The sequence below is a fragment of the Leuresthes tenuis genome, unplaced genomic scaffold (genome assembly GCF_036924035.1).
Source record: "Leuresthes tenuis unplaced genomic scaffold, fLeuTen1.0.hap1 SCAF_5, whole genome shotgun sequence".
Taxonomy (NCBI): domain Eukaryota; kingdom Metazoa; phylum Chordata; class Actinopteri; order Atheriniformes; family Atherinopsidae; genus Leuresthes; species Leuresthes tenuis.
Window position 1 is genome coordinate 30,018,215 of NW_027325359.1, and position 18,846 is coordinate 30,037,060.

Here is an 18,846-nt window from a genome sequence, read left to right on the forward strand (position 1 = left end):
AAAGATGGGAAAAAATACGGGACCCTACATTTAAAGTCCTAACAACTAAAGGTATTTTCCCCATTTCTTAAACTAAAATAACACGATGAAATGTCAGTGGGTTCAACCCTTACCGAATAGTTTCTGCAGAACTTGTCCGTCATACAGATCTTCAGCCAGATCCTTCACAATAATCCTCTCCCCCACCAGAACATCATTTATCCAGTCGATCAACACCTACACAGCAGAATGTGAAAAGCACAGTCACAATAATTCTTGCTCTTTATGAGATGAAATATTCACGTTTGCCTGGCATGTCAGGGCACAAAGATGCAGTCCAATTGAATTATAATCCCGTTCAATGTAACGCAATCATAATATTTAGTTCAATTCAACACAAAAAAAGCTGCCAACAGACTGCATCAAAACATCTGTTCTGAGCATCAACGTGTATTTCTTGTTAGTCGTGATATAAACCACAACGTAAACGACTAAACAAGTTTCATAAGATTTATTGTCAATCGATTTGTCAGCCCTCTCAGCTATGATTATGAACCTGAACATCAGCAACTTTACCAAGTACATTAAACACAAAACAACCTGCTAAGAGCAACAATGAAGCTAAAACTGCATCTGTCTGTTATCCAGTTGTTTCTCTGTCCAGCAGTATAATCCAATCTGATCTTTATTGTTGTCCCGCATCTTGCTCCCACAGTTTATCTCTTCTTCCTCACTTCCTCCGATCACGTCGTCTTGGGTCTCTTCACTGCATCTGTCACAGTGTTTTCTCTCTTTTATCCATTATGGCGAAATGGCGTTGTTATCTAAGCTGCCGACGTGTAACGAGCTATTGTGAAGCAAAATGCTGTGAACTGTAGTATCTCAGCTCCCGGGCGCTCCAGGGCAATATCAGGCCCAGGGACGTGCACGTTAAAAGGTTAGAGTCAGAAGCACGTAGGTTCAGCATTTTATCTAGCGTTGCTTTAAGAGATAAATCAATCCAAGTTAAAATAACTCAAACCTTCATGAGCTCCTGCAGTTTACGGTCGTTCTTGGAGTTGGGGTCCACCATGGTGCGCACCTCATTCTCCTCTGGAAAAACAGAAGTTAACATCACAAAAATGAGTGAGTACAAAGAAGGTTGATCAGCAAAAGGTAACCTGTGCAACATCTAAACTCATGACTTTATCTGCCTGCGTGGGACAGGGAGTGTAGCTGGTTACCTAGCATGGTGTCCTCAGGGTCCAGCTCATAGTGTGAAGGACTGAGTGGAAGGTTGATGGCATTTATGCCCTCCTCCTGAAGCTCTGAAACTACAAGAAACAGGTTAGAAGAATCTTAGAACAATCAAAGTCACCCATAATGAGAATTTTGTGCATGTTAGGAGGACACACTTTGTAAATGATGTGTGAAACGTGGACGTTTCTGCTATTTCTGCTAAGTCCCACATGAAGATCAAGACCCTTCCCTTCATAATCAACTACACAGTCACATTCTGCAAATGTTTCTTAAACAGTAGCAAATTGCATTTTTGTGAACTATTTTCTAATAGTTTGTTGAGCGTCGATTCAACAGAAAAAGAGTAACAGAGCGTGTGTGAAATGCTGGAATATTTGGATTCATTATCTGAAAGGCCAGAAGCAGAACTAAAACACAAAAATGATCAATAAAAAGAAGAACCATGTGCAAAAGTACACAGAACAAGGCTGCATGACGTGCTTCTGCCAATCAGGCCAGATCAGTCGATACAAACCAGTAGTTTGGACAACTCCCTAAATGTTCCCTTGATTCCACAAACAACCATTAGCAGCCCTCCACTGAGAGCCATTTGACGTCAGACAAACAGAGCGGTGCTGCTTCCTGCTTCTCAGCGGGCTTTACAGAAAGCCAGCATGTCTTTCTCCTCAGTGTGTCAGATACCTGAGGAGGCTGCCGAGCCGTGTGTGAGTGCAGGAGCATGAAGTGAACATCCTGTGCATTTCTCCGTCTTCACTGGGAAGACATCCTCTTAATCAACACCATCTACAAGTGCCTGCATGTGCAACATATGTCTGCATGAGCACACATCGCATCACACAGAGATGTATGAGAATATTCCTGCAGAGTGACGCGTGCCTCACCCACTTCATTTCTGCAAATTACCACCCACTTAGTCGACCACAGTCGTTGAGCAGATACTTTATCCATCGATGCCAAAGTACAACAAGTACATGTTTGGATTTCTAATTTCTAGGCATGCATTAACTGGCAATAATTCAGCTTGTTAAAGTCATTTTGTTTGAGTTTGGCAGACAAAACATGACGGAACCAGAAAAACTAAACTAAGAATGAGCACTTACAGTCAATAATACAACTTATACGAAAACTACTGTAAATAACTTGTATTACTGACTGTAACTGCTTAATAATGACTCCCAAACATTTCAACTCCATTTCCAGAAAATCTGTCATTTATTTGTTTGTTTGAATCTTTATTCAAACGTTTAAACTGACCAAGTTTAAAATTAATGCAGCGACATACTCAAACGTTGGGAGAGAGGCAAAGAAATAGAATACAAGGATGGAAAAAAGATAATATACGAGTCAGAGTGTTGTTGGAAGATTCTCCAGTCAGCGGATTACCTGGTGGCAGGTGAGGGTGTCAGGATTGGGTATAAAAGGAGCATCCACCAAAGTTTAGTCTCTCCAGCAAGGATGGGTCATATTTCACCACTTTGTGTCCAACTTTGTTAGAGAATCATGCCCAGCTCAAAAATTACTTCTACGGAGTAGAATATTGTGAAAAGATTCAGGAAGTCAGGCAAAAAAGTAGAAAAATAAAAATATGTTTGTAAAATAATAGATAGGTCTAAAAAAATGATGTGAAGTAATCTGCGTGCTGTTTCCATGAGGGCGGGTCAGCTGGCAGGGCTCAAAAAGACTCAAAAACAATGCACAGTTCTTTTCGAAAGAAGGATTTTGCAACTTTATGACATGAGAGCGGTGGTCCTCCAGCAAAGTAGCCAAGTTTAACTTTTTGTCAGGCGTATGCCCTTCATATTAGTGCGCCTGAGCGTGGCCACATCTTACTAATATGGTGTCATGCTGGTCAGAGACCAGCCTTTGAACGCAAAGAAAACTCATTTCAGGCATCAAACTGGTTAGTTCGGGCTCATTACCACTGAACAGCTAACACTGAGCCTCCTTGTGTTGGTACACTTGGTTTAGACAACCCAGAACTCACTAAAAAAATACATCAGATGAGGTTAAAGTCTCATTTTATTGGTGCAGGTCGGGCCTGTCTGTCCAATACCTCACTGGATCTGAATGGACCGGTTTCACAGTCTTCCATTTATACTAACTTACATTTTTAAAGGGCGCTCATTGAAAATAAGACTTTCTCGTACTGTCGTTAAATCATATCAATCATTTTTGCTTGTCCTTATAACTCACACACTGCTAAATTAATCTGATGAAGTAAGAAACCAGCATGCTGCTGCAGAAGTTCTCCTTGTTGGTGCTATCAGGTCTATATTATATATATATATATATATAAATAATTTAATATAATTAAATAATTCTGTGGACGACTGAAACTAACATAATCCGAAATACATTTAAAAATATAAGTAAAATAATAAAGAAAATTAGGCATATTAGATTAATTGAGACCATACACTGAGGCAAGTGAATACAGCTAGAAATTGATGCAGAATTATTGATTTATTTCAAACTCTATAGATTAACTATTGCAAATAGCAATGTTTTGCTATACTTTAGTAGCTCAATGCAGATCAATGCCGCCTCTGCTTAGAAAACAAATGCACAACCATTAGGTTTGGTTTGGTTTTGTTCCCAAACCCAAATACATGCATACAAAAAGGGAAAGTGCTCAACTCAGGGGGTCTTTTCCCAGCTAATATTCACAGATTACAGCTTCTTTGTGTCCGACTCTCAAAAATGTTCCTATTTGCTGATCCAAGGTAGAATTATTTTAAAATTTAATGAGCTTAAGAAGCCCAACTGAAACAAAGAAAATGGGTTGAAAAATAATTTGGAAATTCTATTCATCAACCTTTTAAAAACTTCCAAAGGAGGACTGGCTTTCCATGTGCCTAACTCAAGGTAAAGGAAATTATTGGTGGCTCTGACAATAAACAACTTCTACCAACGTGGTTCTTATCAATCTCACACCTTCTTGCCACATGAAAACATCAACATGCTTTGGGTGATTATATGATCGACTATAAGTGTGAACAAATGTGAACGAAAACCCACCCAGCAGCTAGAAACTCACAGGCTCACATGGTGATGTAGTTGCAGTACAGTAACACCATACCAATTAGCACAGTCGAATACTACTGTAACTATCACTTGTGCTATTTAAGGTTGAACCAGCATGCAGAAGCCTGGGTTGGGGGTTAGAGGATGTTGGGTAGATTCATATGCAATCTGAATGTGAGATAACCACAGCATATGTTATGTTACACTGTCTATACTGTTATCTAGTACTGAAAAGTCCCTTTTCTTCACTTCTTTTGAACACAAAGTTTATGTGCTGTGCAGATTTAATTTAAGAACAGAATGGAGGGGATTAAAAGGCGTCCCGAGTGCCCTCACAACACATCACTCCTCCCCTTTCAGTCAATCATAAAACAAGGACACGTAGCCATACACTTGGCTAAATAAGGCTAACAATAAAAAGCCACATGAATCCCGCACGATGCTGCACGAGGAAAGATTACAAGTCGATATGGTGTCCTACCTGGAGGGCAGAGCGCTCCACAGCCCATGTCTGTCTGTCTCCGTCCCCCAGTGTCGAGCATCCTCTCCTGGCTAGCAGGACCAGCTTTCTCCCCTCCAGTTCATCTTCCACAGGCTGATCTCTTAGCAGCCTCTAATTTCAAATCTGACCCCAGGACTAATTTTCAAAATTAGCTCTATTTTCAGAGATGATATGGAATTATATATTTAAGTGCTGTATGTACTGTTTGCATTAAAATCACTGTTTGTTTCGGCTCTAAAACCTGCTGACCTTCTCTCTTTTCATACCCGTTCATCCCCATCTTATGGCTTCTCCCGTCTTTCACATCCTCTACCTCCCATCTAACCCTTTTTCCTTTTCATCCGGTCATTACCGCCGTGCCTCGCCTCCCCACGCGCAGCCACTGCCATAAACGTGGCACGGACTCAAATTTATTCAATGACACAAGAGTGGCCAGCCCACGTTTTCCATCAAATCATTGGAACACTCTGCACACATCCTACACACCTGCCTGTGTGTGTAGAGAGCACGAGCAAGCTGGAATATAATGTGATTGCATGCATGTCTTATGGAAAAAGGCTTCATAAAATGGGGCTCAGCTGTGCAACAGTATCCTGACTGATACAAAGTAATCATCCAGCTGAAAGAGACCTTTCTCATTCCATGATAAAACCTGGCCTTCAGCAGTGGATGTCATCTGAATCCTGTTGTATATTCAAAGCAAACCGCTCGCTACAATAACAGAGCGGAGCATTTCAAAAGAGGCCGTTGGAATATTCTTATTTATAGGGTATTCTTCGCAGTTAAGGTCCGACACAGCAAGGTTTATGAATTAGCGGATGGAGGTGAGGAAAAGTGCACGTCCGTGAGCACAACAGTGAATCACGATGAACTGCCGAGCTGCAGTTTTCCATATGAACCCTGATGGTTCTCTACAGCAAGAGCAAGCGCGAACAGTAAAGCAATTCATCGTAAACAAAGCCCAACAAACCGTGCGAGTCTTCAGCTCCTTCTGTGAAAAATGAGTCTTAAAAATAGACAAAGAGTCTAATCATACCACGCAGCACAGTTACTCCATTTAAAAGCAAGCATCAAATTGAAGATTTAAATCAGTTGGACTTTAAGGAGCTCAATTTGAACTGAGCTTGTTTGGGAAAATCATACCATCATGGTTACCAGTATGCTGGTTAAATGTTTTAAATGTAAGCATCTTATCCTGCTTTCAGAAAGCCAACCTTTAGATATGAAGCAGTGTTAATCGCTGATGTTTTTATTAAAAGAGTTTTAAATCTTCACGGTCACCTCGTTCAATTTAAAGGTGATGCTACATTTTTTCACACTCATTTTTTAATCATTACAATGATGATGGGACAATTTAAATATAAAACGGACAGACACAGATATGTGTTGTTACTGGCATGAATTATTAGGTTTGTTGCTTTTTATCTGTAGTTTTGCATATGAAAGAATACGATTAAAACCGTCTTCCCCGCCTCAGAAATAAACCGACAACACGTTAATTCAATGGAATTCATTCTGGCAACTGGCCATCAATCTACTCTTGCTTTAATGATAAAGCAGTAATAACCTAATTAATTGTTTGCTTTGTTCCTGGCTTTGGCTACACAACTGCTTCTAGCTGGAAATATATATGGCTCCAGTCAAAGGTTTGGACACACTAATCAACTCGTTGTCAAGGAGACAGGTCCAAATTTTTGACTGGTACTGTCCATTTAAATTCCTTTTTATTGGTTTAGTATTATAGTTTGTTTTCTTTGTGAAAAAGATGTTTGTTACTGGTGATCTAGAGTCATCCATCCATCCTATTTCTATACCCGGGCTGGAGCCTATCCCATTGGGCGAGAGGCAGGGCCACACAGAGACAAACTCTTAAACCCACACTTCTTCTTTTCCATGGAAGAACAGACATATTATTATCGCCATAAAAACAAACGCATAAGGAGAGACGATGAAGAAAACAGTGGAGTAATCAGTGGGTGTTAAGAAATAGAGGATCATACTTATTACCTAATCCAAGAACAAGCAACAGCATGTGAATCAACCTCATCAAGGAGCAAAAACATGGAGGAGCAACGTCAGAAAGCTCTAAGAAACATTAGCGAGGCTTTTCCTCGAAGGAAATCACTAATGAAGGACAAAAGTCTTCAGACTGGCGTCAAAGGTGGTTCACTTCCCCTCAACTGGTAATTTAACCAGCAGATATAGATGCAATTAAATGGTAGATTAATTTAATATGGTTACCATCTCCAACCATATTGTCAGCAGTTGATACACATTGTTCCTTTCATGCTCCTGGGTAAGGTGGTGTGCTCCAAAAGACACCAGGACAATGTCCAATCTAAAGGCCTTATCAAGAAGCACCACATCAGAAACCTGGAGACTTAAACAGCAATAAATACAGGATATTAACAATAAGGTTTCTGGCACATGATAAAAATCTGAATAAGCATCAAAACTGGGATGCTGCTATGCATGTAAACGCACTCGTTATGAACTGTTTCTATCTAGGGGGTAAGTTCCCCAATGTTTGGTATAAAATGTATGTGCGGATGTGTCTGTAAAAACTGTTAAAAGAAAATGAAATGAGCTCCCAAAGGTTGGAGATTAAAGGAGCTGTGCACGAAATCTCAAATTTGATCAATTTTTATCACGTTACGGTAATTTAATGCAGTGCATTTAGTTGAGCCTCTGGCAGGGTGTGCATGTTCTTTCCTAGAAACAGTAAATAAACACAAACACACGTGAGCCATGATTTCACTGGCACCGAACAGATTGGAGAGATGAACTCAAACAGACTTAAATCTATTCTAACTAAGCTTGGTGTGTATTTCCTTTTTATTTGAGTTAGCACAGTCTCACATACATTTGATATTTGAGGTATTTCATTACACCACCCTGCACCGCAGGATGCAGGGAGGGTGATGGTGGTGGACTCAAGCCTCCTGCGGGAGTGTGACGGGCCCGTGTTTACTCATACCACATTCCTCACTTTTTACAGTAATGGTGGATTCAATACCTTACATGGATATAGACACAGCCCGCGGTTATGCCAACATATACAAGACACTACACGTTGTAGCTCCGGGTCCTACTTTTCCGCTGAATTAAAAGACATAAAGTGCTCAATGTGGTGGCTCTTTCTCTAACTTTAACTGCGTAGTTGTGATAAGTTTGTGGGCGTTTTAAACTGCGAGCCTGAGCAGAAAAAAAGTGGGAAAAATGTTCAAAACTCAAATTATTTCCCTTAAAGAAGTTGTAAAATAAGCCGAATAACTCCCAGCTCATTGTTTGTGTTAGCTGTTTACCTTCTTTAGCTTTTTTCCTTCTAGCCAAAGTACCACCAAGTTTTCCCAGAAAAGAGTCATCTTTCTTGCGGGAGGACGGAGATTTGGGCGTCGGAGATTTCGGGGAGGACGGGGACTTCTGAGGCGAAGAAGCCATCGTTGCGAGAGTAATTTAATCCGGGACAGTTGACACAAAACTGTCCGAGTTGACGTGGAAATTAAAGTTGATTGAGAAGTTAGAAAAAAAAAAATCAGCGTCTACTCCCTAAAACGGAAACGGAATACCAGACATTTTCTCCCGAGGTTGGCTGGAGTCAGAAGCCCCTCCTCTGTGGAGGAGGTCTGGGAGCGGGCGGGAGGGAGGCAGCTGACCGCGGGAACAGAGTGGGAGCTCCGCGGATCAACAGCTGCTGGATGAGGGTTATGAACGAGGGCACAATAAGAAGAAATCAATTATTAACGACTTTTGGGATGGTTTCTGGATAGCCTACTAAACGTTTAATAGTTACGCCACTATAAAATGAGACTCTTCCTAATTTTTCTTGCCAGCTTTCAGATTTTACTTATTTTTTTTGTGATTATATTGGCCAAAATCTTAAGTGAAAGCCACAATTCCACTACAGCCACTTAATATTTTTATAAATATATATATATATATATTAGCATTCATGTGTCCTTCATTCATTTTTATTGTTTTTAACATCTTTATTCCCTGTTTTTTTAGCCACATCTGTGGCTCATTTACTAACCTTCCACTTCATGTCATAGATTTGTGTTGAATTTTCACTGGACTGGTTTAAAATTTTGTTGAACATCAATGAGCCTAGATGTAGAATGAATGGCAATGAATAATTTTCAAATAAAAAAAAAGAGAACAAGCTTTTTTATATATATGTTGCTGCTAGTTTTAATTTTCTTACAAAAGAATGCACATATTGTGCATTTTTAACGTATCCAGAAGTAATTCGGACCTGCATTAATCTGACAATATAATAACTCCAAAACTGCAAGAATAGATTTTTTAATGGAAGGTTACATTAACTTATAATTCCCCAAAAAGTGTTATTTCAAAACTGTTTTTTCACCAAATTTTTGGTATGGTAAAGCGCTATTACAGAATGCCGAAAGATGTAATTTATTCCATTATCTGATGAAGATCTTAAAATAAGGAACTTCAACAAGTGGTTGAGATATAACATTCATTGTCATTATTTTGACCATGTAGACAAAAATTAAACTGAGGAAGCTTTTAGGAGTAGAATTCATGGTTTTCTGTAGGATTGACTCAGATTGCCCATTGAGTGTAGAAATTACACAGACAAATAACTGTAAAGGAAACATAGCACAAACACATAATCAAACAAAATCACAGAATACAATACTAATCCCTGTGAAGACTTAAAAAAAACATGCTGCCTTTTCATTCAATGACAGAGTAAAACAACATCAAGTAACTTCAAGATTCGACTCGTTAATTCGGCACACAATTCAAGAAAGAATGTTGCAAGAAAATGAAAAGTAGATGAGAAATTCTGTTTTCTTAATTCTCAGTTTAGACTGTTTGTGCTCTTTGACTGTAAAGCCCCAGAAACAACAATTCAGTTTAGTTTTAGTACTGAACATTGAACAAAAGCTTTAAAAAAATTCACTAAATATGTGGATGGCCCATAGACTAATAGCTTGGACTCACGTTACAATAACACCTACCCAAACACAACATGACAACAATATTGTGCAAATACATTTTTATTAAAGATTATTTTCTATTTCAAAGACTCAAAGCAGCATAAAACATCTAGAATCAAAACACACAACTTGAATATATATTTCTAGGCATGAAAACATAAGTTTCTATGATGATTATGTTTTTTGTTGTTGGTTTCTTTTTAATTCAGGTCATAAACAAAGATGACATTTAAAGCCCAGGACGGGGAGTGGAAATGAGCAGTGCAGTGACTTGTCCTGGGACTAAAACATATGTAAACACATTATTCATCTTCTCATGAGGGAAACAAGCCTTCAGATATCGACTCAAAGCCCTTTACACAGTGTGTTAAAGCCATTGAAACAGAAAGATTTGAGTTTAAGCGGCAGTGGCAACAAAAGGCTAAACCCACACTGAAATGGAAAGAGGAGAAAATTATTCAAATTTCCAGCAGGGCACATATCCAGTCACTGTAGACCGTGTCTGTGGCATATGATTGGGGCCAGATTCACGATATGCCTGAATGTTTCAGCCCATGCAGCATCGGTGCTCTGCCCTGAGTTTCATTCTTACAGGTTATGGACAGTAAAAGGTTTCAGCCTCTCAACTTTCCCTCTTGTGTCAGAGTGTGAGTGTAAATACAACCCAACTCTATTTACAGTGTTCAGGACAAGGTGAACAAGTATTAAATACACACAAGAAATTACAGTCACACACACAACTGCATACAAAGTGAACAACGACAGTTAAAATAGTTATACAGTAATAATCAGGACCAGGATTGAGGATGAAAACCACCTAAAGCCGTCACTGATTAGTCAGTCAGTTTGGTTTATAAGGAGTGCAAAGAATTGACAAGGCAGCCGGTCACTGTAAGTGTCTTGTATGTCCAGTTTCAAGTCAGTGTCTATCTGTGAGAAATCATAAAGCTCAAATAACCTTAATGGCAGAGGTGTTCATTAGCTCAAGCTCCATTTCTGCTCTCCCTTAGTCTTCAAACTCATCTTACCAGTGCAGACGGACTCTTCTTTGAGATGAATGAATGCCTAAACTTTCAATAGATTTTCATCCATATCACATTCTTCAGATTTGCAGCTTTAATGAGCCAAATGCAAACTATATAGAACAAATTCATCCTCCACTGAGGTCCTCAACATCCAGCCCTCATCCCGTCTTCTTCTCCCACCCATCTGTCATTCTCCTGAGCCCAATGAAACTCGTAGCCCTTCGACAACACAAGGCTCTCCAAATCCTTGTCCTCAGCTCGCTCCTTCAGCCTCTGCTCCTCCAGTATATAGACCAGCATGTCCCGCTTCTCCACTGTCCTCATGATCTCTGCCAGGATCCCCTGCTCCTCCTGGAGCTCAGTGGCACTTTTATTTGTGTCTGGCATGAAAGAGGACAGAAATAAGTATATGCTCATTTTATCTCATCATAATTCTGCTTGTTGAGGGTCTTACCCTCTACCGCCATTCGGCGTCGTAGGTCTTGCTGCAGCCGGCTCTGGGTGTCCTCCAGCTCAAGCTCCTGAGCACTAAGAAGGAACAGAAAATGGTGTGACCTCTACTGGTGTGAAATATGAATTGCAAAAAGCATTAACATAATTTGTGTTTCCCCCCCAAGTGTTTAATCTGTGTGGAATACAGTCACTCACAAGATCATAAGTTCTGATTCATAGCGCGCCAATCGGTTCTTTTCCAGAACAAGTTTGAACCAGGACTGATACAGCTGGGCCTCATCACTGTCCTCCAACTGAGGCGAGTCTAGGAGGGAGAGTTGGATTTATCAAGTTTTAGAGGGATGGAGACAAAAGAAGAAATACATTTAGGGGATTTATTACAATTCTTTAAAGCAAGAAAAAATAAAATAAAAATCCAACCGACAAAACACCCAAAACATACTCAGTGATTCTGAGTGACAAGATTTATCATTCACTCGTACACAAACAAAGCTCAGTACTGTAAAAAGATGAAGCAACAATGAAGTCTCTGTGTCTATTCTGAGAGCAGCCATTAACTGCATACAGAAGCTTTTAACCAGACCAGGATTACAAGGCATCGTTTTCTCTAAATGCTCTGAGAAATATGAGGAATGCATTTTAACAACAGGAGAAAAGAAAGAGTGAAGCTCTAACTGGAATTCCACTGAGCTGCATGGAGGTGCCGTGGCTCAGACTTCTGCCTTTAAAAAAATGTAAAGGCTCGAAGAGCTTTGTTAGTCACTGGTCTAAATGTGTGCATGCACTGAGTACCTGTTTCTCCTCTTATAATTTTTTCTATCGCCACTCCTCTCTCTTCTATATCACGCTGTTTCTCTCCAACTTCCTCCAGCTGTCTCTGGATCACCTGCACAGAGGAAATATGTCATGATGTGGCACCTGCAAAATAGACTCGCTGTGAGATTCACCACAGAAGAAATTTCTGCTTTCACTTCTAACTCACTAATGAAAGCTTTTCTTTTTATGAAGCATCCTTGGAATTCGATTCAGAGAACACATTACGGAGAGTTGAAAAGGCCCCATTTCTTTGGTATAGAAAGACCGCCATCAATAATCCAAAGTAGCCAAAAAACAGTCTCAGAAAGAGATGGTTCGGTTTTCAAATGCAATTTGCCAACATTACCAACATTCACACTAAGGGTGAAGGGGTTATGAAGGAAATCATCACTCCAGCAATAAAACATTTTATAAATATGGGTTCACATTTTTCATGCCAATCAGTGAATTCTCATACTCTGCTTCACTGACTTGCAGCAGAAAATAGTAATGATTTTAGCTCAAGCTGAGCAGTGCTCGGTGCTGAAGTGAGTTTCCAAACACTTTGACAGAGCAATAAAAGAACCACACATTTATTTCTTATTATTTCTTACATGTCCTCACAAGAGCCATCACTATTCCCTCTAAGTTTGAACATACAGTCTGTGTGTGTTTTAGACTATGGACTGTATAGACTAATGCAGACTGGTAGAAGTAGTTTGCCTTGTGATGCAGCAGAGAGCTCTCTACTGTCAACTTGAACTAATGCATGCCCTCAGATAAATAAGCGAATGTTATGTTTGCTGCTTTGCTTTGAAAATGGAGGAAACTCGCCAGCAAAGCCATCCAAATTGGCCAATTAAGACACCAAAATGACCAGAGAAGTGGTGTTTAGAAGGATTTTGGATTAAATGCCACGAAGAAGCCATTTGCTTAACAAACATTTTAAAGACTTTAAACAAAGCAACTGTCAAACAACGGATATCCAGACTCACCTACGAACTCGTAACGCATGTGAGGCAGCAGAGGCACCACAGATTAATGAGTCAATTGGGTGTCATTTGACTGCCTGCTGTTCAGCACAGTCAGCTACTTTGCTCTTATAATGTCAGCATTGACAAGATAGCAAGATTTATGTAAAGATGCAGCCAGCCTGTATTACAAATGCTTTTATAGGTTTTTTAGCTCACGATGGAGCTGCTATAAAATATAAAATTTCAAATCAAACAGCTGCATGACAACCAGGAAATCATCAGGGCAAGACTAAAAGATAAGAAACTTGCTTTAACCACAGAGGGATGGACACTGATGACCTCACATGCTTGAGACAGTCATAGGTCATGGTTCTTTAGACTCATGGGAAAGTGACAGTTATGTCCTGTTTATAAAGAGCGGAGAGGAAACCATACAGCTGTTCCGTTGGGATTTAAACTTGAATTTTGGAAAAAGTGACAGCCTTTGTATGCACAGGGTCACTGCTGAGCTATAGGTCTGCTTGGTGTTGGACAAACAGAGAAGAGCCGTAGTCAAGTGAATAAATATCAGTCACTCTACTGTAGAGAAAAGGCACCAATGCTACCGGGATCACAGAAAACTAGCAACAGCTAGGTCAGCAACACGTGACTCCTGCTCAGAATGAGCAACGTGTTCACCTCGACAACCTTTCAGCAGCATAACAAACAGCTGCACAACAGAACTGTGACTGAAAGAACTGTGAAGAACCGTTTACAGGTAAGGTGTGCATACCGGTGAGATCTGCTGCTTTATTTTCCTTTCTGCTGATCTGTGTGCTGCTTTTCCCTTGTGCATGTTCAGATACAAGTGATACTACTGAGTGATATAGTCTCACTCGCTATTTTCGACATACAGTGAAGAAAACAGTGATTTTCACAGTGTTCTGCCTCCTCTCTTCTTTAGAAGGACACTCATGCATCCCCCAACTTGCATCCCCTGCTGTGAAACGCTTGTGTAAACAGCAATTGCAGAGAAATACCGGACCAAACTGTGCACACATTTTTCTGAACATGTTCAGTTCTTGTGTAAAATTGGCGACAGTGTGCGAAGGCCATCCTCGGCTCTCTGGAACAAGAATTTCTATCAAAAACCTCAGAGAATCCTACGAAAATGTGGCACCTGAGCCCTGTGCAGCCTCTTCAGCTGTTCTTGTTTATTCTGCTGGGGGACCATCTTTTCCTGCTTCTTCTTTAGTCTCCCTGAATACTGCTGGAACAAGAGGAACAGAAGATGTCAGACATACAACTTCACTGCAGTTTGATGTCCATTGATGTGTAGAAATAGTCCACACAAACCTGGTGATTAGATGTCAGGTTCTCACTTTCATCGCCACTTGAGGATGTCTCCTTCTGCTGACTGGAGGCTACAAATAAAATGATTAAAAAGAGATAAGCCGAGAAAAGTTTGTATGAAAGAACTAAACTGTTGTTTTCATGAGTCAACGTCTAACACCACAATGATATTAGAATATATATATATATATATATATATATAGAATATATATTAAAAGAATTTAAGGTTTTACATTTCTATACATTAAAGAAGGATTTAAAAACTCGTTTATGTATGGCCTGTATGAATTTCCCTTAAATCCACAACACCTGTGGCTCTTAATCTAGAAGATGAGGTCCCTTAAGGTCTCCTTAAAACAACATCCCTGAAAATAAGTAAAGAGAACACAGACAAACAAATGAGATGAGACATTTTATATCTAATCATTATAGAACAGAGGAAAGATTTATGAATATTTTTGTTAAAGTGCAGTGGAAGAACCTGATGTGAGAAGTTTATTAGGAAACCCACCTACATCCCAGTGTTGAAGTTGTTCTATCCTGAGATATGGGGTAAGGTTCCTCTATGCTAATGTGCACAAGTTATTGATAAATATTCCATTCTTGCAACGAATTCACGCAACTTTAAAGGACTGCAAGGCAAAACCTCAGAGGCCACTTCACAAACCTTTGTTTTTGAGGTTGGAGAGGATTGTTCTGATTTCCTTTTGGTCGTCATGGTCCTTCCCTTCACTGTCCGACAACTGCCTCTTCCTCAGCTTCAGGGATGAAAACAAGTCAACCCTTTTGCGGGAACGCGACGCAATGCCATCAGAGAACCCACCCTCAGAGTCTCTTTGGCTCTTTAGGGACACCTGCTGCAACAAGGAGGGAAGGTCGCGACCCTCCCCCCATGGATCTGCCTCTATCGACGCCCACTGGGGATCCCACATGCTGGCCCTCCTTTCCTCTACGGTAGACTTTGGTGCTACGGGGTTGAACAGTGAGCTAAAGCTAAACGCCCCTTCAGACATGGGCCTCTGTCTGTGGCGGCCATCATGTTTGGGCCTCCTGGAGAGTTAAGACAAAAAACATGACATTTAGAGACAACTATTTTGCCATCAGCAGCTAAACTATGAAGCAAGTGTGTGATACAAACATTATGACTGCAGTGTTGGAGCTGCTGGAGTGACTGTTCCCATTAAAAGTCCTCCTGAAGGCATTGGCTATAACCTGGAAGGCTGAGGTTTGGCTCTGGGATGCTGTTCCGTTCTGGCTCGAGTGTGTCTGAAGCTTATCTGCTTCTGTTTGTACCTGATAAAAGATCAGACGAAAGGAAAAACACAGTCACCGTAATGTGGTATTAATTCCTCTCATCTCCCTCACATGACTGCATTTGGATCACTGCAGTGTTTTGTCAAAGAAAAGATTAGAGGAGACAAAGAGGAGAGAAATGTCTCACATCCATACTCAATCTTCACTTTACTGGCTTGATAAATTCACAAAGACTAACCCTGGTCTGTACGTTGGAATGTGTTTGTGATGGTGCCATTATAGGCGGTTTCTTCTGATTTAAGCCTCACCTCCAACTTCAGAAGCTTCTCACTTCCCACAGAAGGATTCTGAGTATCTGCTGATGTTTTGGAGCTGCCTTTGGAGTCCTGAGAAAACAGGAATACATTCAATAGACAAAAAAAAGTATCTGTATATATATATATAAAAGAATCTATAACAAGTCAATAAATTGCACAACAACCTACTAAAAGGGAACTATCATAGCACGCTCTCTGCCAATGTCAATGCACTCTTTAACAGTTTAAAGAAAGGAAAGGATTCACACAGCTGCCCATCATCTCCACTATGTTTTCGGTAATTAAGCTCAGTAGTTTTTGCCATTTACGTTACCCACAAACAGACAGAAGGCAGTGATTACTTGTAACATACAGACTGTTTTCCAGCAGAAGAAATTTCCTCAATGTCAGCTTCAGGAACAGTCTCCGGTCCCTCTTCGTCCAGTGGCAAGCGGCTCTGAAAGCGCTTGATTATGATCAGAGGGAAGGCTGCACATACAAACACAACAGGTAGCACGTTTTATCGGAAATACCGCAAATGCTCCATGTCCTCCATCAGTTACAGAAGTTTTAACTGAACATTTTTTGTCTCGGTGTGTTAAATATTAGGCTCAGCGTGTAAATGTGAAACAAATCACTCATACGAAGAAGACTCAGAATAGGACAGAAGGGCATTAAAGGGCTGCACAGCAAAAAGAAAATGTTAGTGTGACAAATACAAAAGAAAACTGAAATAATAAAAGCAGACAGGCAAACAGGAAGTGAAAAAGGATGTTAAAGTCCAAATTGGAGAATGCACCAGATGCATCTCTCAGGTCCTGTGTCAGGATTTTTTCCTCTTTCTTAAGGACATCACTTTCAGATACTGTTCATCTGCTGGAGATAGTTTTTTAGGCCTGACACTTCTTCTTTTGTCCTCCACTTGTCCAGTTTCCTCAAATGTTTTAAGGACACACTGCACACCATGCTGTGATATGCCAAGTTTTCAGCTAATAGCTCTTTGGGAATCACCTTGTTGCTGCAAAAATGCTATTTTCTGTCTGTCAAACTGTGTTATCTTAGCTGTTTTTCATAGATGCAACTAAAGAAATGGGAACAAATGATGTGTCTCTGTGACAGGCTGCTTGTAACAAAGTGCCCGAAGATGCAATTTAAAATCTGTTGCTTTGCCAAGTTGTCTCTTATGTGTCGACACAACACTGGTCCCCCCTGCTGAGTTAGGTACCTTTTTTATGCTTAACAAACAAAAAAAACACACCCTCTAAAAAATGTTCAGGTACAATGGACTGAAAATGCAGAAAATGTCCAAAGAAAAACGTTGACAGACCTTCAGAAAGCCTGGAGAACTATTGCTCAAGGCTGCTTTAAAATATTACAGGGAAGTCTGGCTGCTTGGAAGAGAAATATGAAGAAATTAGGGCCGGATCAGGACTTTTGCACAGTGCTGTAAGAAAATATAGATCCCTGAAAATTCTACTTTCATACTCGTTTTTCACATTTTAACGTCTGTTCTTTCTACGTCTTCCATTTACAAAAAAAGGCGTGTTTCTTCAGTTTTTATGTATCTGAAGGGAATTATTGATTATTATTAATTATGAATTATTGTGAGCCTTCCCAGCCAGATCGAGATCAATATCACCCTGCGTGGATGGGCCGCATCCATCAGCACATAACTGTACTGACATGAGCAGAGTTTATCTGTGTTATTCCTCATATTTTACCTCATTTCAATCAACTGTTTGAAGCTGTTGGCTGTTAAAGAATAAAGTAAATGTGTTTAGTATTTTCAGTAAATTATGTAATTACATGTGATGTTCTTAAAAAAAAAAACAATGATATAATTTTCAGTTAGCTTCGCATATTCTTAGCTGGCGGAATTGTATTTCGAATGGTTCTACTTTTATTCATGAAGTACATTTCAGAGGTAGTATCCCTTCACTTTTACTTGAGTAAATCATTTGAATATGTACATCTACTTGAGTAAAACTGTATGTATTATCGCAACCTCGTCACCACGTCAAAATAAACAATAGAAAACAGAAATTAAGAAAAGTTGGGTTGAAGCTAAACAGCAAAATATGAAAGCCATCAAAGTTGAGCAACATCAGCATCTAGTGTTGAATATGTCACATGACACCACAGCAATGTAACGCACAAGCTGACTAAACACTAACTTAATTCTTTCTACATCTGTCCTCAAGCACCTAATTTATACCATCACATGCTTATGATAATACATATGAGAATATAGTGTCACACTGGGTGCAGAAGGTTCATATATCTATGTTTTTATGCATTATGAGGTGCAATCACAACGGCGTCAGAGCCATATCCCAGCCTGACAACGAGCCCGAGCATACAGCCAGAGGTGTTAAGAACAAGAGAAGCAAACAGAACCGTGCAGAATAGACAAAGTTCAGCATACAAAACAAATCTCCAAGAACACTCTGCATGAAAATGAGCTTGTGAAACTGTTAGTAAAGAGACAGGCCAGGCACAGGCTTCCTGCAGTCAAACTCTGCAGGAAACAGGAACGAGCAGGGAAGACACATTAAAAATCTTAGGCACTCACTTGCCCGGATCTTCCATTTCCATCGATTTTTATTTTTTGTGTTACATTGATCTGCGGAGAACAGAATTAATGAGACAGGCCGGCTTAATATTTTGGGAGAGTGTTAAACAACATGTTCACCATCTATATATCTATCGATTTATCTTTCTGAACATTATTCTGCATCACAGATAGTTTCCAAAAGAGTTGGATGGTTTGTAAAAAGTCAAATTAAAGCCTGAGTTTAATTGGAAATAAGCAACATAAAGAATGTTAAAACTGAAAATAATAATTGTTTTCTTCTTCTTCATTTTGAATTCGATGCCAGCAACGTCAATAACAGCTGCATCAAAAGGAAAACAAGAGACAGCACTGAGAAATGTGACTGAATCTAAAAAACAGTCAGGAGAAATGTTTCATCACTCTGTGAAAGACTGTGTGGGAAAAGGAAT

The 18,846-nt window shown here is 39.9% G+C and overlaps 2 protein-coding genes across 4 annotated transcripts in view; both read right to left on the bottom strand.

The window, feature by feature from the left end:
- parvaa (parvin, alpha a) overlaps positions 1-8,330 on the bottom strand; it is a 29,149-nt gene extending 20,819 nt beyond the window's left edge. The window contains exons 1-4 of the mRNA XM_072386605.1: positions 8,050-8,330; positions 1,203-1,292; positions 1,001-1,071; positions 114-216 (exon numbers count right to left, since the gene is read on the bottom strand). Coding sequence (XP_072242706.1) covers positions 114-216; positions 1,001-1,071; positions 1,203-1,292; positions 8,050-8,185 — 400 coding nt within the window. The 5' untranslated portion in view covers positions 8,186-8,330. The remainder of the gene's footprint in view (positions 1-113; positions 217-1,000; positions 1,072-1,202; positions 1,293-8,049) is intronic.
- A 1,446-nt stretch (positions 8,331-9,776) lies between these two features.
- Positions 9,777-18,846, bottom strand: part of mical2b (microtubule associated monooxygenase, calponin and LIM domain containing 2b) — a 56,969-nt gene continuing 47,899 nt past the window's right edge. For 2 of the 3 annotated variants that reach the window (XM_072386606.1, XM_072386610.1), the window contains 11 exons: positions 18,416-18,466; positions 16,217-16,332; positions 15,856-15,933; positions 15,432-15,586; positions 14,961-15,343; positions 14,297-14,364; positions 14,121-14,210; positions 11,985-12,078; positions 11,388-11,496; positions 11,194-11,267; positions 9,777-11,119 (listed from right to left, as the gene is read on the bottom strand). In XM_072386606.1, coding sequence (XP_072242707.1) covers positions 10,884-11,119; positions 11,194-11,267; positions 11,388-11,496; positions 11,985-12,078; positions 14,121-14,210; positions 14,297-14,364; positions 14,961-15,343; positions 15,432-15,586; positions 15,856-15,933; positions 16,217-16,332; positions 18,416-18,466 — 1,454 coding nt within the window. In that variant the 3' untranslated portion in view covers positions 9,777-10,883. The remainder of the gene's footprint in view (positions 11,120-11,193; positions 11,268-11,387; positions 11,497-11,984; positions 12,079-14,120; positions 14,211-14,296; positions 14,365-14,960; positions 15,344-15,431; positions 15,587-15,855; positions 15,934-16,216; positions 16,333-18,415; positions 18,467-18,846) is intronic. The other variant, XM_072386607.1, reaches the window with a different exon arrangement.